Source organism: Arachis ipaensis, chromosome B2, assembly GCF_059453495.1.
Source record: "Arachis ipaensis isolate K30076 ecotype BB chromosome B2, ASM5945349v1, whole genome shotgun sequence".
Taxonomy (NCBI): Eukaryota; Viridiplantae; Streptophyta; class Magnoliopsida; order Fabales; family Fabaceae; genus Arachis; species Arachis ipaensis.
In genome coordinates, this window is record NC_142437.1 from 124,116,641 (window position 1) to 124,143,190 (window position 26,550).

The 26,550-nt window shown below is 27.1% G+C and overlaps 3 protein-coding genes across 4 annotated transcripts; 2 read left to right on the top strand and 1 right to left on the bottom strand.

Moving 5' to 3' along the window:
* The first annotated feature begins 2,283 nt into the window (after nt 1-2,283).
* LOC107626397 (protein trichome birefringence-like 39) lies at nt 2,284-6,604 on the top strand. 2 transcript variants are annotated; one of them, XM_088504306.1, is made up of 6 exons: nt 2,284-2,439; nt 3,110-3,392; nt 4,106-4,283; nt 5,081-5,259; nt 5,399-5,557; nt 6,114-6,604. In XM_088504306.1, exons 2-6 carry the CDS (start codon nt 3,112-3,114, stop codon nt 6,412-6,414), a joined length of 1,098 nt encoding a protein of 365 aa, XP_088360432.1. In that variant the 5' UTR covers nt 2,284-2,439; nt 3,110-3,111; the 3' UTR covers nt 6,415-6,604. The 2 variants fall into 2 exon arrangements, with proteins under 2 accessions (XP_088360432.1, XP_016184756.1); XM_016329270.3 differs by lacking the exon at nt 2,284-2,439 and having other exon boundaries at nt 2,446-3,392.
* A 4,647-nt stretch (nt 6,605-11,251) lies between these two features.
* LOC107626398 (protein LITTLE ZIPPER 4-like) lies at nt 11,252-13,219 on the bottom strand. The gene is made up of 2 exons (XM_016329271.3): nt 13,063-13,219; nt 11,252-11,905 (listed from the first exon to the last, which is right to left on the bottom strand). Exon 2 carries the CDS (start codon nt 11,875-11,877, stop codon nt 11,623-11,625), a length of 255 nt encoding a protein of 84 aa, XP_016184757.1. The 5' UTR covers nt 11,878-11,905; nt 13,063-13,219; the 3' UTR covers nt 11,252-11,622.
* A 5,681-nt stretch (nt 13,220-18,900) lies between these two features.
* LOC107628052 (uncharacterized) lies at nt 18,901-20,490 on the top strand. The gene is made up of 4 exons (XM_016330857.1): nt 18,901-19,491; nt 19,671-19,848; nt 19,972-20,151; nt 20,270-20,490. The coding sequence occupies exons 1-4, from the start codon at nt 18,901-18,903 to the stop codon at nt 20,488-20,490; spliced, it is 1,170 nt and encodes a 389-aa protein (XP_016186343.1).
* The last annotated feature ends 6,060 nt before the right edge of the window (nt 20,491-26,550 follow it).

The following is a 26,550-nucleotide window of genomic DNA, read 5'->3' on the forward strand; positions in this document are numbered from 1 at the left end:
AGTCTGTTGAAAAGGATAACTAAATATATCTTATAAAGATGTCATTATTACAAAAATCATTGTTAGTGATAATTTATATTTTTTATCAACATAAAAATAAGTGTTAATATATTTACTGATAATTAGACATTAATTGTATTATATTTTATTATTAAAATATTTTAGGAACAATTATATAATTGCTGGTAAAAATATTTTTAGTGACTGCAAAAAGCATATAACTGTCATTATAACATATAGTATTAACGACACATATATAATTTTCGCAGAAATATAAGTTAGATAAGACATATAGTGACTATTAGTGACTATTATGTTATTGTCACTAAAAATAATTTTTATTATAGTCACTACTTCTCTCTTATGAATATATTTTGATGGGTCAAAATATAGAATTTACTACCATCCTTACTATAAAAAACAAAGTCGTGAGGCATAATATTGTCATTTTTATTTTCATAATATCATTTTTATTTTTAACATATTCATAAAAAAATATAACAAAAAATATCATGCATTTTGTGACATTATAGAAAATAAAAGTGATAAAATCTCCGTATAAAATATAATGAGAAGCATGCAGTTGATTCAGTTTCACCAAAATCATAACATGAAGTCAAACTTAGAGCTACCTACCTCAACAGAACACTAAATTGTTGCCATATATACTTATAAAGCTAACTAGTTAAGTAACATAATATTTAGAGTGGCGAACTACTTTCCTTCTGAAAGCGTACATGACTTAGAAATCCTAAGATTAATTAATAAAGAATTAAAAAAAAAATCCAACAAGAAGTTGGTATATGGTTAGAATAAGAGCAATTTTTTTTTCTTTTTATTTTTTTGGCTGGAAGATCAAAACATTTATATGTTTTATATATTGAAGCACAAGAAATGTATTGAGCATTGTGGGATCAAACCCATCATTGGTATATACATGTTTTTTTGGGCCCTTTTTAATTAAGAGTTTGGAAACTGAAAAAAGAAAAGCCTAAATGACCTCTAAGAGGTAAATTAGTTCACTTCCAAATTTTCTTGAATTAATAGGTTTCATAAAAACCAACTTGGGTTGGTCGAGTGGTCAGCTCACTCGTCCACTTAAGCAAGTGTCGGGGATTCGAATCTTGCCTTGTACATACAACAACCCATTGGCCAGCAGCAGACCCTTAAATGGAGTTCAGATCCGCGACGAATTAATCCTTAACCTGTCGAGTTGAGGGATACCGTGGGAAACAAAAAAAAATAATAGGTTTCCATAAAAAAGAGAGATAAAAAAAATTGAGCATTAACAAATTAATAAGAGATATGTCTTTTTATCATTGTCAATCAAAAACTAAATTTATATCATTGGTTAAAAGGAATGATGATTATCTATTACAATAACTAACTATATCTATGGTTAGAAGCAAAGCAATATCCTTTTTTTTTTTTTTTTTTGGGTCAGGGAAGCAAAGCAATATCTAAATATGAACATTTGTTTTTTCTTGTATCTATTTTGGGCCGAGGTCTTCCTTCATTGTCAATAACTTCCATTTAAAAAGGTTAGATCAACAAGCCCAACCCCCAAAAATATCTAAGCCCACATTATATTTGGGCCGACCTTATTAATTACTCTTGTTAATTTAACCATAAAATAATGCAAGCCCAAAAAAAAACAATGAAATACTAATTATATGGGTTTAGCTAATATGTATTCTAAAAACACAAAATAAGTTTATTATTAGTAAAAAATTTTAAATATTTTTTATTTAATGAATAAAAAATAAATATATTAAAAATGTAAATTTTGTATACTTTTAATAGAAACCTTCTTAATTTGTAAATTTAACATATGCTCTGATAAACCCAAAATATATTTCAGCATTAACTACTTTGTAGAAATCATTCAATTTTTAGAGTTGGTGTGCATACAACAGATTTTATGATGGCCAGTTCAGAACTTAGATTAATTAGTGGATAATTTTTTGTTTAAGAGTTTATTACTAACCATTGATTACTTTATACATATGATAAGATTCGAATTTTTAATATTTATTTAAATATATTAATGAGTTAATTACTCAACAAACTCAAATTGATTTATTGATGTTCCATTTAGACAAGAGAACAAAGGGGTCCCCATTAAACCTTTTTGAGTCACGAGACTCACAGTCCATACCCTACTAGTGAACAAACCAACGAGCAAAACACCATCATGTCATTATGTAGAGAAGCCAATATATATTCATATATACTTGTACCATTATTTTATCATGTGACACAACCAAGCGCAAAAAATTAGAAATTTATCAACATATTGAATAATAATGTTTTGTTTTATTTGGTTCTCCTTAGCTTATAAGTGCATGGTGGTGGATATACCCTCTTCATTCTCACACAGAGAAATTAAACATACCCAAAGGCAAAGAGGAAAGTGCACAAAAGAAGAAAGAAATTAGGGTAAGATAATCCTACTCTTTTCTCCATCTTCTTTGGCATTTACCAATTTCCTTTTTCTTAATCTTGTTAGCTATGTGATGATGATACTCACATCTTCCTCTTCAATTTCTTTCATATTGTTAAATGTTAATGAATAAATTTATTTGATTCATATATACAAACCCATATCTATCCATTATTATATGTCTATCCTTAATTACAGCTAGGATGTATATACCACATTATGAGAATAAAAAAGAGAAATAAAATATGTTTTATAAGAATCTGAATACTTTTTTTAGACACGTTTTAATAGGTTAAGTAATCGGTGAAAACTCAGGTGCAGTCGACTTCACGTAAAATTGATAGATGAGAGCCGTTAGATAAAAGTTTAGTCAAATCAGTCAAATCATCTAACGACTCTCAATTATTAACTTCACGTGAAATCGACTGCACCTGAGTTTCCACCTAAGTAATTTCTATATAATATGGTGAAAACTTAGGTACAGTCAACTTCACGTGAAGTTGATAGCTAAATTTTCATCTAACAGTTTTTAGCTATCAACTTCACGTGAAGTTGACTGCACCTGAGAAATGGACAATATTCTTAATCGACGTAATTTTATAATTTTATAATCTATTTGTCAATAATTTAATATATATTTTTGGCCATATATATGGATATTGTTAGAGATGGTATATGCTTGGATTATTGTAGTGGCCATTTTTGTAGCCTATGGTCACTATGATAGGGTACGTGCAACCAATAACAATAATGTGATTTCGAGAAGATTAGAAGAAGAAGAAAATTGCAATTTCTATGAAGGGAGCTGGGTGAAGGATGAATCTTATCCACTTTATGATTCTTTAACATGTCCCAACATTGATGATCAATTTGATTGTTTGAAATATGGTCGTCAAGATCAAAATTACCTCAAATACCGATGGCAACCTAACAATTGTGATTTACCAAGGTTTGTAATTTTTTATTCAGTTCATAATAATATGGCTTAATGTTTTGGTTATGGAAATCTGGTTTGTGTTGTGCATGATTATGGGTTTTCGGAGTGCTACACTAATGTGTGAGACAGTTTTTACTCACTTTCAGTGGGAAGAATTCGGACCATGCGAGTTTTTTGTATGGAAAAAGTGATGATTAAATCGGAAGATTTGATTTGTATTTTAAATTTTTTTTTATTTTTGAAAATAAAAATTGAAGGGTTCGATTTTAACATTAAATTTTTTTTATTTTTTAAACCACAAATTGGACCATCCAATTTGTGATTGTTTGTTTAAAAAAATAAAACAATACAAAGAAATTAATTCATAGTAATGTAAAACACTTCTCTTCTCACACCATCCTATGATACACGTCTCTTTCTCACACAAAAAAAACTTGTGTAATAATATCTATCAATTTATATGTATATAATAGTGTTACTAGATAAAAATTTAAATTTTCATCTAGAATGAAAAAGCATCATATATACAATCAATTACGTATTATTACGTTAGTAAAAATAGTTAATATTTAAAGTAATATATTTAAAAAAGTTATGTAAATGTATAAATATAATCGAATGACCGTATAAAATTTTTTATATTATTAATATATAAGCATATTAATATATCTAAAATAAAATATTTTTTTATTGTTATATATATTATTTGGAATGTAATTTTGCAGATGGGATGGGAAAATTTTCTTGGAGAAATTGAGAGGGAAGCAAATAATGTTTGCTGGAGATTCTATTTGCCATGACCAATGGCAATCACTTGTATGCTTACTTCATGCATCTGCACCTGAATCTGCAGTAATACAATCTGATTCAGAACATGCCTCCTTCCACAACTTCACAATCCCAGTTTGTAATTTAACTTTGTCTTAAGCTCTCTATAATTGATATATTGGTTAGAGTAAATTATCAATTTAGTTTTGTAAAAATTGAAAATCTGAGATAATTTAGTTCCAAAAATTTTGTCAGAGACAATTTAAAAGTTGCGGGCTTTTTATAAGGGACTAAATTCGTAGTTTATTCTCAATAATAATAAGGGCAGAGTATGTTTTTGTTTCTAATCTTTGCGATTTTTTTAAATATTCTTAATGTTTAATTTTATTCAATTTTTTTTAATGTTTTCGATTTGTTACAAAATTATTCCTGAACGTTAATTCTATGTAAGACTTTAGGAACAAAATTGAAAACTTTTAAGGATAGTTTTTTTTGACATAAATTAAAAATGTTAAACAAAATTGAATGAATTGAAAATGTTAAAAATAAAATTGAACAAAATTAAACGTTAGAAATAAAAAGTATACTTTATTCTAATAATAATAATTTTAAGTGAATTGTGACTTTTAAAAAAATGCTTTTGGTAATAGATAAAAATATAAATTTAATTTTAATACAATGTCGTTCATCCAATTACGTAACACCATATAAAAAAAATTATTTTTTACATTAATGATATAAAAAATCATCCAAAATATCATATATAATTGGATAACTATATAAAATAGTTTATACTGTTAGTATATCAAAATTCAATTCTAAAAATACGTGTCTCATGTTATAAAATTATTGTATTTTGTTCCCTTCAAGATGTGTGTCATATCTATTTCACATAGAATTATATAATAAGCATTTCCATTGTTTTTTTCCAGGGCTATGGAATTTCAGTGATTTTTATGAGACAACAATATTTGGTTGATATTGATTATGAAGATAAAATTGGTCGAGTCCTAAAACTTGATTCCATTAAAAATGGGGAGTTATGGAAGAAAATGGACATTTTGGTTTTCAACACATGGTTCTGGTGGAACCGCAACGATTCTGGAAAACCGTAGGGAATTTTACAAACTCATATATATTTGTTGATTATTATTTTTGCTCTACCAAAATTATGATTAATTAATAATTATGCGCATTATGATTAGTAATAAAATTAAGTGTGTCACCATTTTAATTTGTTGTTGATGCAGATGGGATTATATTCAGAATGGGGACAAGATTGTCAAAGACATGGATCGTATTGAAGCTTTTAAGTTGGGTTTGACAACATGGGTTAATTGGGTAAATGCAGAGATTAATCCAAACAAGAACAAAGTTTTTTATCAAGGGATTACTCCTTCACATTGGAAGTAAGATTTAAGAAATAATTTCCTTTTTTAGCAAATTTACTAAAAGTGATCAAAATTTCAAAAAATGTTATTAGTTTAATTCTTAAAATTATATTTATTTTTAATTTTCGAAAATACACTTTGCATGTCTTCTGAATCAATTTTACATTTGTATGTATAGATTATTCTCATAAAATATTATAATTAAATTTTAATAGTAGTCTCTTAAATTCACGATTCAATTTGATTTTTCATATTCGAATTGCATTTATACGGATCTTTGAGATTGAGTTTCGAACACTATAATAGATTTTACATCCTTTTTCGACACTAACTCACCAGAGAATGTGACATTATCACTGTTTTACTAAGTTAGCATAAAAAAGAATATAAAAATTATTATGGTGTTCAAAACTCAATTTCACTAAATTAGTGTTTTTAAAATTTTAAAAACTAAAATAAGATCTTAGAAGCCAAATTAAATATTTAGTCATTAGTTAAAAATTAAAATAATTAGCTTGTTATATCATCACTTTTATATATATTCTGATTCATTTTATATTTTGTATACTAATAGGGGTGGTGAATGGAACGAACCACAAGTGAAAAATTGTTCATTGGAGACAGAACCATTAAGTGGATCAAGCTATCCAAGTGGATTGCCACCTCAAGTGTTTATAATGGAAGATATATTAAATAAAATAACGAAACCATTTCATCTACTTAACATTACAACACTCTCACAGCTCAGAAAAGATGCACATCCTAGTATTTACAATGGCCATAAAACCATGGATTGTCTCCATTGGTGTGTGGCAGGCTTGCCAGATACATGGAATTTACTCATGTATGCAACACTCAGTACTGATGATCATTGAAGATGGTAAAGTCCCACATCGATTGGAAAGACAAACAAAACATGTTTTATAAGTACCATGGCTAGACTGGAAATTCAGCCATGTAAGTTTTTAGAGAGAGGGGAGAGTGCTAAGGCTTAGAAGAGAACAGAGAAAATTCTGTAAGAACAAGTTTTCTAGTTATTATTATTTCTTTTCAAAGAAAATTTTTGTTATATTTTAATTTTGATGGTCCTGTTATGATAATTGGTGTATTATAGTAAAGTTTTCAAATGGGCTTGTCCGGCCCGTTTATATTTGTGATGTGTTGTTATTTAAGAAGTATTCACTTATGGACTTATGGTCAAGTTACTGTGTCTAAAAGACTTCTATTTTAAAAACCAAACAATAAAAAAAAAAAAAAGTAGTTTTTTAATTTGTTAAATGGTACTCAATGGATTTTGATGTAGTATTACCAAGATGCTACAAAGTTGATTTTCTAAGAATTGTTCCGTTAACCATAGACATTATTTTATATTATCAAGGTTATTGGTGAATTTAGGGTAAGATTGATATATAGATCTCTAGTAATTTATACAACAATCCTTAATATGTAAACAAATTTCAAAGGTATTTAAGTATATAAATAAATTATCCAAACAACAAGAGTATTTTTTTACCCATATAAAATATTATAGGAGAAAACAAGAGTACAATTTTACTTATCATTGACCATGCATTCATGCTAAACCAATCACAAAGATAATGCTCAAAATTCAACAATTTCGGGTGGTTTCAAAATTCCTTCAATTAAATTAACTCTCCTACTTGATCTAACCTTTTTCATTAAAAAAAAATATATAATGTAATTTTTTTCCCCTCTTCTCATTGCTATTCCCCTATGTTCATGATATCATATCATATATGAAATGAAACACGTCCTAATTCCATAATGTAGTATTAGATATGGTTATGATGGCAGAATCTACATACAGCAGATACTCTGTAGCAAAGAGAATATAATTTCAACAAAACATTTAATACAAGTAAGTTAAAATTCAATACTTTCAGTGGTAAAATGTAGGGACATGCTGGCCCTCCCTCTCTCCCTCTGCTTCTTTTCAAATAATTTTCAATTATTAATTTATTATTTATCTTCTCTTTATATATATGAGGCAGAATCCATTCTTGCTAGTATATGTTAAAACTTAAATCTATTATTAACATTGCTAAATTTATTATTTTTTTATACTGCGTGGTAATATGTAACACAAAAAAAATATATTTTTTGAAATAAAAAAATTATTATTTTTTTAAATTTTATTTTTTAACTTTAATTTCTTAAATACATTTTTTTTATTCAAAGCAAGTTTGTCGCACCTGATAAACTCTATAATTTTTATAGAGTTTGCCTAACCCGGCAAACTTCACCTCAAATTTAAAAAAAAATGACTAACTCAAATTTTTAAACTCACAGCAAACTATGGCAACCATTATTATCATTTCCAAAATATATAAGAATACACAAGAGTACATAAGAATAAATCATATTTTTATTGGGAAAATAATATTTTTTTTATTTACAATGAGAAAAAAATTCTTGTTAAATATGACTTATTCACGTGTACCTTTGTGTTTTTGGAGACGATGATAATGGTCATCATTGTCATCAGCAGTGGCGGAGCTTGAAACGAAAATTTGGGGCAGATAAAAGATAATTATCAAGATACTTTTGATATGGACCCCATTTAAGATAAGCTCGTCTAACCTCATCTCTTTGATTTGGGTGATATTGCCAAATTTAAAGCCGTTTTTAAGGATATGTTCCAAAGAATTAAGGTCAAACTCATCAGACGCAACTCTTTAAACTTTTGAAGGTTGTATCTTACTTTCTTCATGATTCATTAAAGTAGAAGAACTATCTACAGGTGTTGATATTGTAAAAGTTATATGTTTTCCTTCTTAAATATTAGCCTTCCTCTTAAAAAATGCATCATCAACTCTTTGATTTTTTATGATTATTTTATATAAAAATTTGAATATATATCCGGTAAAATATGTAAAAAATAAATTAGAAGGACAAATATTAAAATTTATAATATTTATTGAATTTTTTTATCAATTTATACAAATACAATAATATCAATACTTATTGAATATTCTAATATTTTTTATCATATAAAAAATTAAATTAAATAAACAGTAAAATATAAAATAATATTAAATTACATAAATAAAAATACCTAATTTTTTATATTTGAACTTAAAGATAGAGGGAGTATTGCTTATTGAATAGAGAGTTGGGAAATACGAATACACTCAATTCAGTCCAAATCCAATATGTTTTGAATGTTTAAAACTAAAAACTATTGTGCAATAAAAGCAAGAGATGAAGATTGAACTTTGGTATTTTAAGTCATAATAAAATATTTGAGCCAACTGAATTATTTTTTATTTTTTGAAAAAAAATATTACTAATTTTTTTTAATAAAAGTTTGGGGGCCATCATCAGTAATGTTAAAAAAGTCATACTTATTGTCTACGTATTTTTGTGTATTCTTATATATTCTTGGATACGATAATAAATTGATAATGGTTTAAAAATTTGAGTTTTGTGTTTTTTTTTTTTGAAAAAAAATTGAAATGAAATTAAAAATACAGAATTCGTTGGGAAGTGCAGCGAACTCGCCCTAAATAAAAAAATCGTATTTAAAAAATTAAAGTTAAAAAATTAGGTATGAAAAAATAATTATTTTTTTATTTTATTTCTAAAAAAATAAGTTAGTAGATATGTTTTTCAATTGTACCGTAGAAAAAAATCGATATCTCCAAATTTCTTGTTTAGTTGCAAAGTAATTTTCGAAAATTGGACTTATCAATTTATGCTGTTTAACCTTTTTAAAAGGAATCACAAATTGAATTGTTTGATATACGTTTAAAAAAAATAACATTAAAATTAGTCTCTTCAATTTTTATTTTTAAAAATAACAAAATTTAAAAGTATAAACTAGACCCTTGAATTTATAGTTTTTTTTTTTTCTTCAAATAAATTAAACTGTCCGATTAAGTTAATATCAATTAAAAAAAACTTCATATCAAACAAAAATATCCATACTTCCAACAACAATGTATTAAACACATATTTAGTCAATATAAAAAAAAAGTTAACCTAAAAATTCACCATATAAATAGTTTTAAAATTTTATATCAATCTGATATTATTTGATACACATTTTATATATACTTAAATCAACACAATGCACATTTCTGTTTAGTTATATATATTTATAAAATTTAGTAAAAATAATTTATGTGATATGTAATTATAATTTAACAATTAAATTAATAAAAAAAATCAAATATATTAACTCTTACACAAATGCGTCTATATAGACATAGAGAGAGACACACATTAATATTATCTATTTGCATATATTATTTATTTAAATGTATTAGATATGTTGCTGACTTATGTGGGTCTTGGAAAGGGAATCTGAGTCATGATGCCTATGGTCCTTAATTCTAATATCAAAATTGACATTCTGAGCTGGTGACATGCTTTGGTGACCTTAGGAGGGTCAGTTTCAGTTAGATGATGCTGCAGAAGTAACAGCAAGAAAAAATTCTGTGAATTTCACTCATTTTGATTAGACATTATCCTTTATATTTATTGCATTACTTTCAAAAAAAATATTTTTATATATTAAAAATTAGTCACAAAATTAATTATTAAAATAATAAATATCTATAATATATTAATAATAAAATTCTTTTATAAGATGCCAAATATTTTTAAAAAATTACGTTCATTTCATATGGCTAGACCGAAATTTAAATATTTTTTTTAATAATAAACAATTAATTTGTTATTGGTTAGTTCAAGTATTATATATTTGATTCTTTTAAGTAATATTTTGAGTTTAAATCTGTTTGGCTCAAATGTAATTGCTTCCTTTAAAAGACTTGTAATTTAGAAAAAAAAAAATAAAAAAGGTAATTAGAATAATGTGATGCAATAAATTAAAAAAAATAGATCATGTGACTATATTTAATCATTTAACCACTATTTTATTGTATTTTTGTCTTAACTTTTGGATACATCATCCTGGCTTTATAGCTTATAGTATTGTTAATACTTTTTTTTCTTTGTAGCTTGAAGTTTGATCAAGCAAGTTATAAAAATAATTAGTGGTGCTATAATATTTATATATTTTTTTTAATAGATAGAGAAGTGATCGAAAACTCTGACATGCAGTAATGTATTTTTGAACATAAGACACAGTCAACCATACTGAAATCAAATTATGCCATTGCCATTGTCATGTCCTATATAATAATAATAATAATAATAATAATAATAATAATAATAATAATAATAATAATAATAATAATAATAATAATATTTGTGGATTATATATTATCCCTCTTCTTTCTGTTCCTCACACACTCTAATGAATCCTCATTGACTTTCAGTATTCCTGAATCTTGTAGATGATGTTATTTGTGTGATTAGATTCTCTCTTCAAAACAGAATCTGAATGATAAGCCTTCTATGCAGTCCTTCATATCCAATCTTTAAAAATATCCATAAAATGATTTATTTTTAATATTTAATTTGACCTTTTATCCCACCTTAATATTTTGTAACCTTATTTTTTTTCTTGTTTTGGATGTGATTAAGGGTTAATTACTTATTTATCATCAAATTGATGAATTGTTTTAATTTTCAATTTTTTAAATATATTTCTAAATTATTGTATTAGTTTAAATATATCTTGTATATTAAATATGGACTAATTATTATAATAATTTAGAAAAACAGAGAGACATAAGGAATGAGGGGGTAAACATATGGTACTAACTTTATATTCCTTTTTTTTTTTTTAATTATATAGGGTCTGATACATCATACATATACCTTGGTAGTTCAGAAATTCATATATCTAAAACCCTCCCAAAAAAAGAAGACATGATTAAACATGGAAATGGAAGTAATAGTACCCTGCTAGAACATTATGCTAATTTTGTCCTATGGAACAGACACTATTTCTACTACTACTACTACTAATACTACTACTTCCCACATTGGTTTTACACAAAAAAAGAAAAATAAAAATAAAATTAATAAAAATAAAAATAAAAATAATAATAGTCACTAGTGGGGTCAACATGCTTCTTCAATTCTCATTCATATACCATACACTAATATTAGATTAATTAAGCCACTATTTTTTTTATTATTATTATTTTCTAATTGGTGGAATTGGAAGCATTTTGAGTTGAACTTGAACTGAGGCTAAGATCAAGAAGGGAATTTGGACCATTAATATTATTATTATTATTATTATTTCCCTTTTGATTATTACCCTTTGAAAGCTTTTGCTTCAGCTCAGTTAAAAGTGCTTGATTTTCTTGATTGAGAAGTTGTGCTTTTTTCCTAAGCCTCTCATTCTCCTTCATTATGTAACAGTTTTGCAAATACAGCTTTGAGTTCAGCCTCTCCATCACAATAATAAATCTCCCCAAATGAATCCTGAAATCAATAAAAATTAATTAATTAATTAATTAATTAACTAAATAAATTAAATAATTAAGAATTAGCATGATCAATGATATATAATTAATATATGAATATGATTGAGAAAAATAATGAAAAGAGGAGTGTGATCATTAAGATAAAGTAAGATGAATAAGAAAGACACACAACCACCTTATTAGGTAAGCCAAAAAAGAAAAAAAATAATAAATAAATTAAAAAAAAGGCTTCCTTATGAATGTGTTGCTTTTATGAATTTTGCTTTGGTAGATATAATTATGACACTTAAACAAAGAAGCCAATTAAAACAGAGGAGGAGTGGGAAAAAAAAAGCATATATAGAACAGGTGGAGGCCAGAACATAACAATTGAGTTTCTTTTTTGTTTTTGTTTTTTTATTTTATTTGGACCACAATGTCAAATAAATAGAGCATATGGGTTTGTCTCAAAAAATAAAATAAAATAAATCTAAAGAATAATTAAGGATAAAATAAAATAAAATAAGATAAAACAAAATAAAATAAAATGGTTTCTTTTTTTGGCTATCCCAAGATGGAAGAAAAGGATAAAGGCTAATATGTGAAAGGAGACAAAGCTTCATACCAAGATCTTGTGTGTGTTTGTATGTCTCATAAAAATAAAATAAAATAAAAGAATAAAATAAATAAAATAGTTCTTAAATTTTTCAAGCATATATATAAGTGAGCCAAAAGTTTCCAAAAGTAAAATGGAAAGAAGGAAATAATAAATAAACATGACATCAATTTATATAGTAAAGAATTGGTGGTTGTGGCTAGAGAAAGACAAAGAAACTATTTTGAGGAGGCTATTATTTATTTATTTATTTATTTATTTATTTATAAACCTAGTATTATAATAAAAAAAATAAGAAGAAACAGAGGAAACAGAGGAAACAGAGGAATCCCACTAAATAAGAAGGAAAAAAAAAGGTTTTGAAAAGCAAACATTCCTCCCACAAAACAATGTGACAAAACCTTAATGTGTGTCAATATATACATATCATGTTGATTCTTCATTCTTTGTGAAAGTAAGAAGGAGAAACAAAAAGAACAAAAATGTAGAAAAAAACAAAGAGAGGAAAGTGGGGTCCTCTTATGTTTATTTCTCTCTTGAACTTTTCAAAAAAAGATCACCTTTTTGAAGTGGTGTATGTTGTTGGAAGCAAGAAGCTCTATCTCTGGATTGTGGAAGAGGAATGAATAGTTAGAAGAATGAGAAGAATTGGAAGTGTTATAGGATAGAAAGGAGGGAGAGAGTTTAAGCTAAAAAAAAAAATAAGAGAGTTAGTTAGTTGTGAAGTGAGGGACAAAGAGAACAAATGGGGTGTTAATTTATAGAGCCAAAAAGTGTGTAAGAGAGAGAGGTAATAATAGATAGAAGCTAAGAAGCAGAGAAGAAGAAAAAAGAGCACAGACACAAAGGATGAGAGAGAAAGAGAAAGCGAAAGAACAATGGGAGTTTAAGAGAAAATTTGTTTCAACATTTAATTAGAGTAAAATAATATTTTTTCTAAAAAAAATGGATATTCTTAATCATATTTTAATAATATTATTCCTTTTTTTTAGTTTATAGTTCAAACATATTCTATTTAAATTTTTCATAATTAAAATTTGTAATTACTCTGTTTAATTTTGTTGATTATCAAAATAGAATAAATTGATTGAAAATATAAAATTTTTTAAACTTTGTATAATATTAAATATGAATAATTTATTTATTTATTAAAAAACCTATATTATAATATTATTATTAATTAAAATTATTTTGAAAAAATAGGTATTAAATAAAATTTAAGGATATTTAGAGAAGAAGGAGGGGGGACGTGCCCCTTCTGTGTCTGACACAACAATCATGCATGTGTAAGCATGGAAGGCGGCCGGTTAGTAAGCCTAAAAGATTTTATGTTTTGGTTCTTATGATCATCATCATGCTTATGGCGTCATGTGAATGATGATGGTTTCTTTTTTTTTTTTTTTGTTCATTACTTAACTTGTAGAGAGATACATGATAGGCTGTTAAAGTGTTAAAATAAAGTCACAATTTTCTATCACGTAGTATGTTTGTGAAGAAGAACTTGATCATTTCATTTAAGATATATATATAGTTACCTAACTTTAATGTGTGTGTCTAGTGTGTATAAGATGTTTCACTCACCCAATTAAGCTTTTGAGTTTCTTGTGGGTTAATTATATGAATCTTTTGTATCTATTTGTGTTTATTAAGCTTATACATATACTTTGATCTACAAAAATCTTAAGTTATAAAGAAATGGATAAAGTACTATTTTAATTCTTAATATTTGGATTAAATTTTAATTTAATTTTTAATATTTTTAATATTTTATTTTAATTTAAAAAAATTAAATATATTTAATATTATTTCACTTTTAAATTTGATATAAATAATTAATTAAGTGAGTGACGTGAACGTTAACAATATTTTTAGTTAAGTTAAATCTTTTTATTTTTGCGTCTCTAGTAACCAATTATCAATGCTCCAAAGTATAAGAAAAATAATTTATATTGGTAATCATCGGAAGATCAATTTTATTTACATACTGAAATCGAACGTTATTATATTTTTAATATATTAATTGTTCGTGTCATATTTAATAATAAGACAATAGAACATTTGAAATGTTAGAAGAACAAAATAATACTTTATCCTAAGAAAAAAGATTTGCCATAAATATTTTAAGACATTTCTAAGATTTTGAAAATGAAAAAATATTAGACAACTAAAATCTCTTGAAAAAATTTGCTACCAAAATAGGGTGATATTAGCTATAATTTTCACATAAAAAGATAAGTATTATAAAATTTCTTTAGATATAAAAAGGAGTAATGATTAGGAATTTTAATTTATTTTTAATTATTCTCCTAAAACATAATATTTAAAAATTAAGAAAATAATTAAAAGAATGAATTAACTAATTAAGACCTCTAAAATCTTTCATAAAGAAAAGAAAATGGTGCCTGAAAGAACCATAACTTTTTATGAAATATCCAATACTTGAATAAAATTGCTTCTAAGAGGATACTTAATTAGCATGGGATTCTACTAAAAAAAATATATTTTAATTTTGTTTGTTTGTATGAGAAGAGGTGGTAAGGGCAATATGGGAATAAAATGAAGGCATAATGGACATGAGAGGAACAATAATGGGGGCTTTCAGTTAGGGGTTTCTAAAATGATGATGGGCTAGGCCGTCCCAAGATATGCAATGATGGTTTGGATTGGGTCCAAAACACACCATCACTCACTCACTCACCACCCCCTCTCTCTATCATCAATTACTCTCTTGTTTTTATTATTATTTTCTTCTATTTTTTAGCCCTTCATAATTACTATTATATATTTTTTTCTTCACTTTCAATCATTTTCTTTTGTAATTTTTATTTTTCTTGTGTTGGGAAGTGTTGGTAGTAATCATTTTAGTTGCCGTAATGTTATTCCTTTTTCTTTTGTTGAAATGGGTGATTTTTGTGTGCATTGAGACCTGAACAGAAAAGGAAGACACTGCCGCTTGTTTATGACTGATCGAGTTTAATTTTGATATACTGACGGTTTAATAAAATATTTTGTATAATCGTTTAATTATATTTGTTTTTGAAAATTATTTGTGCTGTTAATATATAATGTAATTATTTTTGTTGATATATCGTTACGTAATTGAATGCACGTATAAAATTATTTTATACTAATAGTTGATAAAAACTAAATTATATATGTATAAACTTTTTTAATTTTTCTAATATATTTAATGATTACATTATATATTTTATTTTTGAAAGAAAATATAAAATCTTTTATATGTGTGTAGTAGAGCTGAGGTGTAGCTTTTGCCAAGAACCCTCTATTTATTCTTTGTTTCTATGTGGTGTGTTAGGATTAGAAATTTAGAGGAGTACTTTCCTTTTAAAAAACAAACTCAATGTGAAATCATTAAAAGGGTTCCGCCACAAAAAAGGAATAAAAAAAAAAAGGGAGGGTGTTGTGCATTGTCATTATACCACTAAAGCAAAGTTTGTTACAGAGTACATGCTCCTTATAAGAATCTATTCTTACTCCTAATGGAGAGTTTTGCATTAACATCACTTGGAAACCAAAATGACCTATCTTTCTCAATAATAACATGTGACTTATGAGCTAATTAAATTAATTAAACAATAATGTTTTGACCAATTAACCTAGGTGTATAGTAGTTGTCTTAAAATTTTAGTATAAGAAAGGATTCGAACTTTCGATACTTACTTAACCAGACGAGTAAATTGACTATTCAGCCAATCCAAGTTAATTATTTTATCGTCTTAATAATCTAATTCATTTCGAACAAAATTATTTTTTTCTATTTCGATATCTTAAAATAAGAATTATTGAAAATATAATAACTTAGTTATCATTTGACTAACCCTAGTGTTGATACAATTGATGGTCGTTTTACTTTACCTTAATACATAATCATGGTAATTATAAGGGAAACCCTAGTAGTATTATGTTAATTAAAGCACTCTATGTTGTAAATTTGAGGAATAGGAAAGAAAAGGTTGGAATAAGAGAAGGGGACAAGCAGCACCCAAAAACCCTCATGGGTTATGAGTGGCATAACGTGGAACATCATGGTTGACAGTTGGTAATATGTTGGATTGTGTCTACTAATATTTTCCCAGGTTAGAGTGAATTTTTGTGTTAACCTCTTACCTCTTCTCTTCATGAGTGCCTTCCCCTGTTTTAGGACTTTTCTTGCATCAAACTATGTTGTCCCCTGTTTAGGGCTAGCTCTTTCCTAGATTACCCTTTGGTCCTTAAGGATTATGTTCCTTTATCTTCATATATAAAAGAATACAATTATATTATGATTACATAGAACTAATTTGGGTTGGTCGAGTAGTCAATTTACTCGTCAACTTAAATAAGTGTCGAGAGTTCGAATCTCGCCTTGTGTATATAGCAATTCATTAGCTAGCGATATATCCTTAAATGGAGCTCAAATCTACAACGAATTAGTCATTTACTTATTGAGATAGGAGATATCATGGACAACTAATAAAATTATATATACATAAAAAATCAGTTGCTAATCAATGATTTAGTATAGAAATATATATATTTAATATCTCGTAATTTTTTTATTATATTACTGTAAAAAAATTTAATTATCCGTCTATTACATATTTTATTATTATAATATATTATTATTCTGATGACTGATTATTTAGTTGAAAAAAATATAAAAAGTAATATATATAAATATACATAAATATATAGTAGCTACTTTAGTGGTTACATATAATATTTTTTTAAAAGATTACATAGTGAGATCAAAATGTATTTCTTAAAGAAAAAGTAAAAATACATATTAAAATTCATGATTCACCACAGAATCAATCAAAATGCTAATTTATATAACATTAAGAGTGATAATATAAACTAAAATACTTTTCAGCAAAAAAAAAAAAAAATTCAAGAAATTAGTTCAGTTGATAAAGTGATTTGGCATCTCCTTCTTTAGATGATAGAGTAAGACAAATTCAGGCTACTATTAGGTATATGGTCCATTCATATGAAATCTTATATTTAAACTCAAATGACAACTCATATATATATATATATATATATATGCAAGCTACTATTAGGTCAACTAACTCATATTAGTGTGTTTGGTTTATATTGCACTTACCTTTTATTTTTTTTAAAGTAAATAAAATAAATAAAACAAAACCATATAAAAAATTAGACGGGAATAAAATGAATTATTTTAATTCCTATTTCATCCTTTTTTTTTCTTAATACATGAGAGCTAATATAAAATTAATACATATGTGAATTTGCCTTAAGTTTAATTTATTTTTACATTTAATATTTTTATTTTCTACTATAGAAGAAGAGGAAATATAATTTATATCCAAAGGATATGGTTGAGATTCACTTAAACCAAAAACTTGTGTTAAAGTTAGACTTGTTGATATTTAAAATATTTAATCATATACAGAAATAGTATGTTGGAACCCGAAAATTTATGACTACAACTACCATGCACCTAAAATTATCTCTTATAATGATTATCTGTTTTGAGTTCTAAACTTTTTCTTGTGATGTTCCCTTTACCCACAAATGGAACATAACACATTAGTGCCTACCTAGCACCTAGCCATATCCTCGTGCTCTGCATAACAAGTTTGCCCGAAAATTCATGACATTTTTTCAAGAATTTTTTGCTTGCATATACCAATATCGAGGGTGTTTGCGGTGCGATTTGGATCAATCTTAAATTAATAATTTATTCGATTCGAATAATAATTTTATTTGCGGTGTGATTTGTATTTAATAATTTTTTAAAAAATCGAATTTAATTTCAAACGGTTAGAATTGGATTAAATTTGTAAGTTTATAAATTAAAAAAATTAAATACATATAACACATTTTAACATTAAATTTTAAATAACTAACAATGCCATAACAAGTCTCAATAATATCTTAAAAAACAACAACAATAATATAATAATAGAAATAAATTATAAGTTAGTTAAAATAAATAAATAAAACTCATTTTAAATTTATAAAATATTCACTAAATAATAATAATAATAATAATAATAATAATAATACATGAATAGCATAAAAATTTGGGCAATTTATCATATTAAATAAAGAAGCATCCAAATTTACCACAATACACATTTTGTAAAATAGATACTGAAATGCATTTTTTTCATAAACTATGTAAACCGCGAGAGGGGTTCCGCGGTTTACGAATGCAACGTAATCCGCTACAGAGGTATCGCGGTTTACGCTCGAAGCAACGCATTACATAATCTGCGGTAGGGGTGTCACGATTTATGTGTATTTTGCAAACGTGCATAAAACTGCTACAGGGGTCTAGCGGTTTATGTTTTGTCAAATTCGCCTATATATACCACTCTAGATAGAGAGTGGGGCATTTGCGGTGAGTCATTTTCACACTTTCACGAATGGATAGTGAGGAGATCTTGTTGATTCTAGTCCACCGCTCTGGTAAAATAATAAAAAAAAGTAATAGGCATGGTGTTAAGTTCACTGTTAAAGAACCGCTGAGCGTGTTTATCCGTTCGACTGATACTTTGTCGGATCTAAAGAAGAACATATTGCAGAAGGCAGGGTTGTGTGGGGTTAAGTTGGTGAAGAAGGTGTTCTACAAGATTTCGATGGCGGTCGTGTCAAGTGGTGTGCAATTTGAAACATTTGTGATAGGATCGGATGAAGACATGGAGGTCTTGTTTCATTGTCGACGTAATTTTCTGGAGGTGAGAATACACGAGTTGTTTGCTAAGTTGGAAGACCGTGTTGATAGTTCAGGGGCTTCAGCGCCAAATCCCCAGTCGACGACGGTAGGGGGTGCTTCTACTTCGATGCCTGTTGTTGCAGCCGGTTGTCTCTTAGCTGCATCTTTACTTGTTCTACCACCGGCAACTAGAACACCTAGTTTAATTACTGGTCTTGTTGGTAGTGGTGAATTGGATCACGTTGAGGACGCGATGCGGGAAGATGATTCGGACGATGAGCCCGATCACATATCGGGGATAGTGAGGAGGAGACTCCGATGGCCCCACCTGCACCTCAGGGGCCATCCAATTCTGGGTCCCACCAACAACCGCCCCATTTCTCAACGCTGAACCTGCAAGCAGTGAGTCAAGAACCGGATGAGGCACACACCTTCGGAGGTCAAGGATTACACGAGGGTATTACTTCTGGGTAATTTCAGATTGGCCAGTCTTTCCATACTAAGGAGGAAGCTGTGATGAGTGTTAAGGATAATAGCATTCGTCGTGGAGTTCAGTATCGGGTTATGGAATCAGATCATCTGAAGTATGTTGGGAGATGCAAGGAGTTTGGAAACAGCTGCACATGGATGGTCCGCGCGGCATTTCGCCAGCGCAAGGGTAACTGAGAGGTTAGAAGGTACAACGGAGCCCACACTTGCCTGGCCACTTCGATTTCGAGCGACCACCGACAGCTTGATTACAACGTGATTTGTGCGAGGATCTATCCGTTGGTTAGGGCAGATGCAGCAGTTACGGTAAAGGTGTTGCAGGAAGCTACTGAGTCAACCTACGAATTTCGGCCTAATTATAGGAAGGTGTGGAAGGCAAAGCAGAATGTAGTCGCACAGATTTACGGGGATTGGGAAGAGTCGTATGCTGAGTTGTCCCGGTGGATCCTTGGGATGCAAACAACGATGGACGGTTTCATAGCTTTGTTGAAGACTTCTCCGGTTAGACTAGGCTACGTACGTCCATGAGGTTTATACCATGAGTAAAGTATTCAGCGTATACCGGATGGGATTTTTACCCCCTATTCCAGAGGGTCTGTGGCCACCGTACGCCGGTCCTACTATCGTTCCTGATCCTAATATGAGACATGCCAGAGAAGGGCGACCCAGGTCAACAAGAATCCGTAACACCATGAATGAGGCCGATACTAGTCGGCCGAAGCGATGTGGGCTATGTAGACAGACAGGACACACTCGCATGACTTGCCCTCAGCGAGGATCCGCCCCAGTGTCGAGGCATAGGTGTCATTAGGCCGTCATAATTAGCTTTCATTTTTCTTTTCTTATTTGTATTTTTGTCCTGTTTTAGTTGTACTTACTGTTAAGTAAAATTGTACTTCCTGTTTTAATTGTGCGTACTGTTCCTATTTCTAATTTTGTTGGTAATTCTATGAGTTCAAGAGACTAATTTTAATTAAATCAAAACACCAACCTATGTTGCACCATACATAAAAAATGCAAACCAAAGTTTCTTCAAAAAACTCATCCTCCATGTAAAATGAACTACGTCTACACTAAAGCATAAACCGCTAGACCCCTATAATAGATTTCGTGCATTCGTAAACCGCGAGACTCCTATCGCAGTTTACATAGTTTATGAAAAAAATGTATTTCGGTATCTATTTTGCAAAATGTGTATTATGGTAAATTTGGATGCTTGTTTATTAATATGGTAAATTGCCCTAAATATTTTATAACAAATTAAATATATTATAAGTAAATTTTAAATATAATAATAAAATAATAATATTCTAACACATTGTGCAATTTAAATTTGTTTTGAGAAGTAGATTCGAAATTTGATCTACCAATCTATGTGGTTTGCCAAAAATAAAATTCAATCAAATCCAACTTAGTATGATTTTAATTACTTTTTTGTTTAGATTGAATTGAATAAGCAGTTTAATTTGGATCGATTTAGATTTAAACACCTTTACCAATATCTAACCAATTTGTATATTATTTTATAATAAAATTGTTGTGAGATTCGCAAATACTATATATAGTCCCCATATTTTGAAAAAGTTTAGTAAGACTAAGTTATATATTATCAAATACAAAACGAGTTTTATTATAAAAAAAATAATTAATACAATTAATATTAAATTATATAAAAGTTTGAGTTCGATTCTCATTGTTAAATGAGAATTATTTTTTGTCATGGATAATTACTAAGTTATTAAACAACCTCGAAATATATGTCTTTAAGATTAATAAGATGAGTGATGCCTAAGCTATCTAAGCTTTAATTTGAACAAATAAAAAATAAATAAATATTTAAATTAATCTCTAATTAATTTTAAATTAAATATTTTAATTTTTAATAAATTTTTACTTCTATCCGACAGATTAATTCCTCTATTATTTTTCATCAAATTTAATATGCGTATTTGACAAATTAAATAAACAACTAACAAAATTTATTCCAAATCAATTTGACATTTAAAATGATAGAAATATCAATTTATCCGATATAAATAATCATCTAGGACTTTTAAACAATAAAAATTTATGAAAAAACAAAAAAACAAAATGCATTATCTATAATTTCTTGAATATGACTTTTTTTTTTTTAATTTTGGGTTTTTCACAATATCCCGCAACCCAATAGGTCTGTAAGGCGGGATTCGAACTCCCAACACTTGTTTAAGCGGACAAGGGAAATGGATCCTCTCAATTGTTAAAAAAAATTGACAATGTAAAGTGTGATCTCTAACCTTTAATTGCTTCCTCTCTCATATTTATTCTTGGTCCCACTTATAAAATTAATGGTGAAAGATCACACTTTACTCTCTCAATTGTTAAAAAAATGGAAAGAATCCATTTCCAGCGGACAAGTGAGCTGATCACTCGACCAACTCAAGTTGGTTTGAATATGACTTTAAATATGTAAAAGAAAAATATATATTGTAATTGTAGGTCCATATTGCAATGATATGGGCCCTTCTTTTGACCTCAAAATGACATATATAGCTACCACCAAGTGTATGGTGAAAATAAGCAAAATCAACTCAAAGTTATAGCCTTCATGAGTTGCTATCCTAATTCCTATGATGACATGTTCAATAAAAACATATTCACTATCCCAACATGTGCTTCTGGTCAACAACTCCATATATCACATATCTCATCAAATTAATTTCATAAATAATAATAATTATATAGTCAAAGAAAGAAATCATAGGGAGGCAAAAGGGTATCTCTTATTATCTAAGGCTAAGGCTAAAAAAAATTGTGGCAGTAAATTGGTGTAAATGCGTGAGTGAATCTAATAAAAAAGGTGTTATAAAATCTCGTCAGAAACAAACAATGATGGCAAAGGCCCAACAATAATGGTTCTCTTCTCCCTTAGTAGTAATAATCCATTCAAACCCCCCTCTTAAATAACCCATTTTCCTTTTACCCCTGCAAAATATTGAGTATTCACTATTCACTATCACCCCTTTCCTTATTTATTTTTTTAATTTATTATCAATAATTCAACTTTTTTTTTTTTTTTGCTAATAATAAGTACCTAATTTAATAATCAAAAGTAAAAGGTTTTTAGGGAATAATAAAAACCCAAAACAAAAGTTTCAATGATGATGATAAATATATAAATATATGAAGTATATTGAATATCAATATTTATGAAAATATATATTGGGTCCTCATTATTTTTTTTTCCACTAGTGAATATCTTTTTACATGATTTTTATTAATTAGTGTTCTAAAAATATTGATTTTAAAAAATAATTATTTCAATTAGTATTATTAAGAAAAAGTTATATTTATATATATATGATCACATAAATATAACTGGCACTCATGAATACCCATCATCATACACCTTGCTTATAATTACAATTATGCAGAGTGGTAATGACCCATCTTTATTTTTCACCAAAAGGAAAGAAGAAAAAAAGAAAAAACATTAAAAGAGAATAGGAGATGATTGCATCAGCCCAGTAGTGATGAGAAACCAAAGGAAACTATTATTATTATTATTATTATTATTATTATTATTATTATTATTATTTTGTGGAGCATCATCAAGCTAAGGACCAACACACGTGAATGCCTTTGAAATTTCATCACCCTTACTTATATCTTTCTCATCATTCTTCAGCGTGTGATACTATTGGCAATTCAAAGATCTTAATGTGACCCACAGGGTAATGAGTTAATGTGCAACAAAATTAAATTAAAAAAAAAATATAAAAAGGGAGAAAATTGCAAATGATCCTGCTGAACTTTAGTTCATTTATAATTTATTTATATTTTAATTTTTTTAAAGTGTGTAATTTAATATTCTAAAGTTATCAAATAAAGTAAAATTTTATTTTTTTGTCAATTTCTCTGTTAGAAGTACCATTTAATTAAAGAATAATTTATGTAAATTTTAACGAAATTAGCAAAATGTCTTTTTAAAGCTATTTTATAACTTTTAAAAATTTTTAAAATATAAATTTATTATATATTTTAAAAATTTTAAATCTAAATTGAACATGTACAAAAAAAAAATAGTATCCTATTTGTAGTTTTTTCAAAAAAAAAGTGAAAAAAGAGAGGAAAATTAAGTAATAAAGAGAAAAAGAAGATGGGCTATACTAGGATATTTAATTTTCTCAAGTGTCGAGAGTTTGAATTCTGTCTTATACATACAATAATTTATTAGTTAGCGATAAATCTTTAAATAAAATTCTAATCACGACGAAATAATCCTTATCTTGTCAAACTAAAAAACACAATAATAATAATAGGGCATTTAACAAGGGGAAGGGGCAAATGGCATGCATGACTTCATCAATGAATATATAAATATTTATATTGTTGCAAAGTAGAGCTTTTAAGTCTATCCCTTCATTACTTCTTTTTCTGAGGTCATTTACAATGATTTCACATAATACCAATCCCTGCACTACTAATGATGAATTTTTACATTATTACGGTCCGTAAGTGCATTGAACCCTACACGTGAGCTTATATATAGGCCTTTGATTTTTCTCTTTTTTTTTCTCTTTTTTTTTTTCAAAAAAAAAAAAGAAGAAAAATTAGGGTTGGCATACAAGACTCTCTCTTTGGGGGACCACATATGTAGGAAAAACATACTTCAATGTATTGTGTTCACACATGCAAATTGAATAAGTATATTTTAATTAGTTAATATTAATTTTCTATTATATTTTTAATTATTATGTTTTTGAATAATTTAGAATTTAGAATTATGATTATTTAAGGTTTAAAAATTAGAATAAAAAATAAGTTAAAAAAATTAATTGATATTAATTAAAAAAATAATTCTCTAGTTGAATTCTTCCAAATGTTACTAAGATCCTTAAGTAAATTTATCATTTGAATATTTATAAATGGAAAATGATGGAGAGTTATAATTTATTTTTTAATTTTAAATAAAAAAATTTTAAATATTTTTCTAAAAATTTAAAATTTTATTTATTCAAATATTAAAAATATAATTAAAATGATAAATTAAGATTCTTAATTATTACTTTTTTATGTGCTTTTGGTTTTTAAAATGTCATTACCAAATCAAATTTAATATATAAGAGAATATTTATTGGATTAAATTATTTTGCTCAAGTAAATAAGTATGAATAATGAGAGGATCACAACAAATTCTCTTTACTCAAAACTTTCATCTTAACTACCAACTAGGTTGCATGTGTAGAAAAGAGAGTTTGTTACATTTGTAGATGAACTATCTATAAGTTCTTTTAAAAATAAAATGAAAGACAATTTTCTATATGTTTTTGTATTTTTTTTTTATTATTTTGCATATTTTAGGCAAAAACAAAATTTTGTCTTGTTCTCACCTAGATTTAGCCTTTTCAGATATAAGGCACGCTTTCTTTCCTTCTTTAAGACATGAGCCGCATTTATAGTACAACAAAGGATTAATCTATGCATCACAATCTTGAATACTTTCTATAACTATAAGACTAAGCAATTTATAAGTTGAAATTTGTTAGAAGAAATAAAGGCCTATATATATATATATTGTTGTTTAAATTTGTAAGAATATGAAAAGGGGGGAATGAAAAAAAGCCTAATTATTAAATCATTATGAGCAGTCTAATGGTAAAAATTTTGAATAGTAGCATAATTAAATTTTGAATGGTAAAACCGAATTATCTTATAGTATATATATATTTTTTGTTTTCGCATAGTATTCTGCCGTTCGATAGGTCAAATATTAATTCGTTGTGTATCGAAACTTCATTTAATTAATGATTTATTACAGACCAATAGATTATTATATGCATAAAGCAGTTTGAACCCTTAACACTTGTTTAAATAAATAGTGAGCCAACTATTAAATTAATCTAAGTTGATTTATTTCATAGTGTATATAACATGGCAAAAAATAGGTATATATTAGTATATGTAAGATTATAGATTTGAATTTTATTAGAACTTAATTTCAATACAGTAAAAATGTAAATAAAATATTTCTCATAAATACTACATAAATAAATTTATATTGTTATTAATATATTAAAATTAAACTTTTTTATTATTGTATATATAAATTGTCAGAATATATTAGGATCAATTAACTTTTATTATAATTATTTAGTATATCTGAATATTTATTATAAAATATTATATTTTTATTATATCGATTCTCTTAATATTTATAGATATTTTTTTATATTGTATCATTAACAATACAACTTGATTACACACAATTTTTTTTATTGTTCTCTCTTATCTTTTCTAACATAAATGATCTGTATATGGATAGACTTAGCTTATCCATGCCCTTAATAACTATACTTGATGTGGGACTTTTTACCATGTTTATTTATTTCAAGAGAATATTCTTGCTTCTTTGAAAATGTTGCATTGTCCCTATGCTAGTTCACCTCCAATTAATAAGGGTATATACAAAAACTCTTTGGAATTAAAGTATCCTAGAAACGAGCATGGTAGGAGTTTCCAAATGAAAAAAAAAAAAAAAAATCTATTTTTATAAATTATTGCATCCAAAATAAATATTACCAATGCTTTTCTATTGAAGTATATTGATGCCATAGGTTGTTGTAATAATTAAATAATATCCTCCATTATATTTTTTTTTAATATATTAAAGCCATGCATATGAGGAGGTGGAGGAAAAGAAAATCACATCTCTTTAATAAAAATGATTCACCCTTTTAGAAATTCATTAATATTAATAGAGTAAATACTCTTTTCGGTCCCTAATCATTTGTTCAATGGACTTCGCACCTCCTAACAAATATAAAAATTCAAATCGATTCCTATCTACTTTGATATATGTATGTTCCAGTTTTTGTAACCGGTTTCGAGC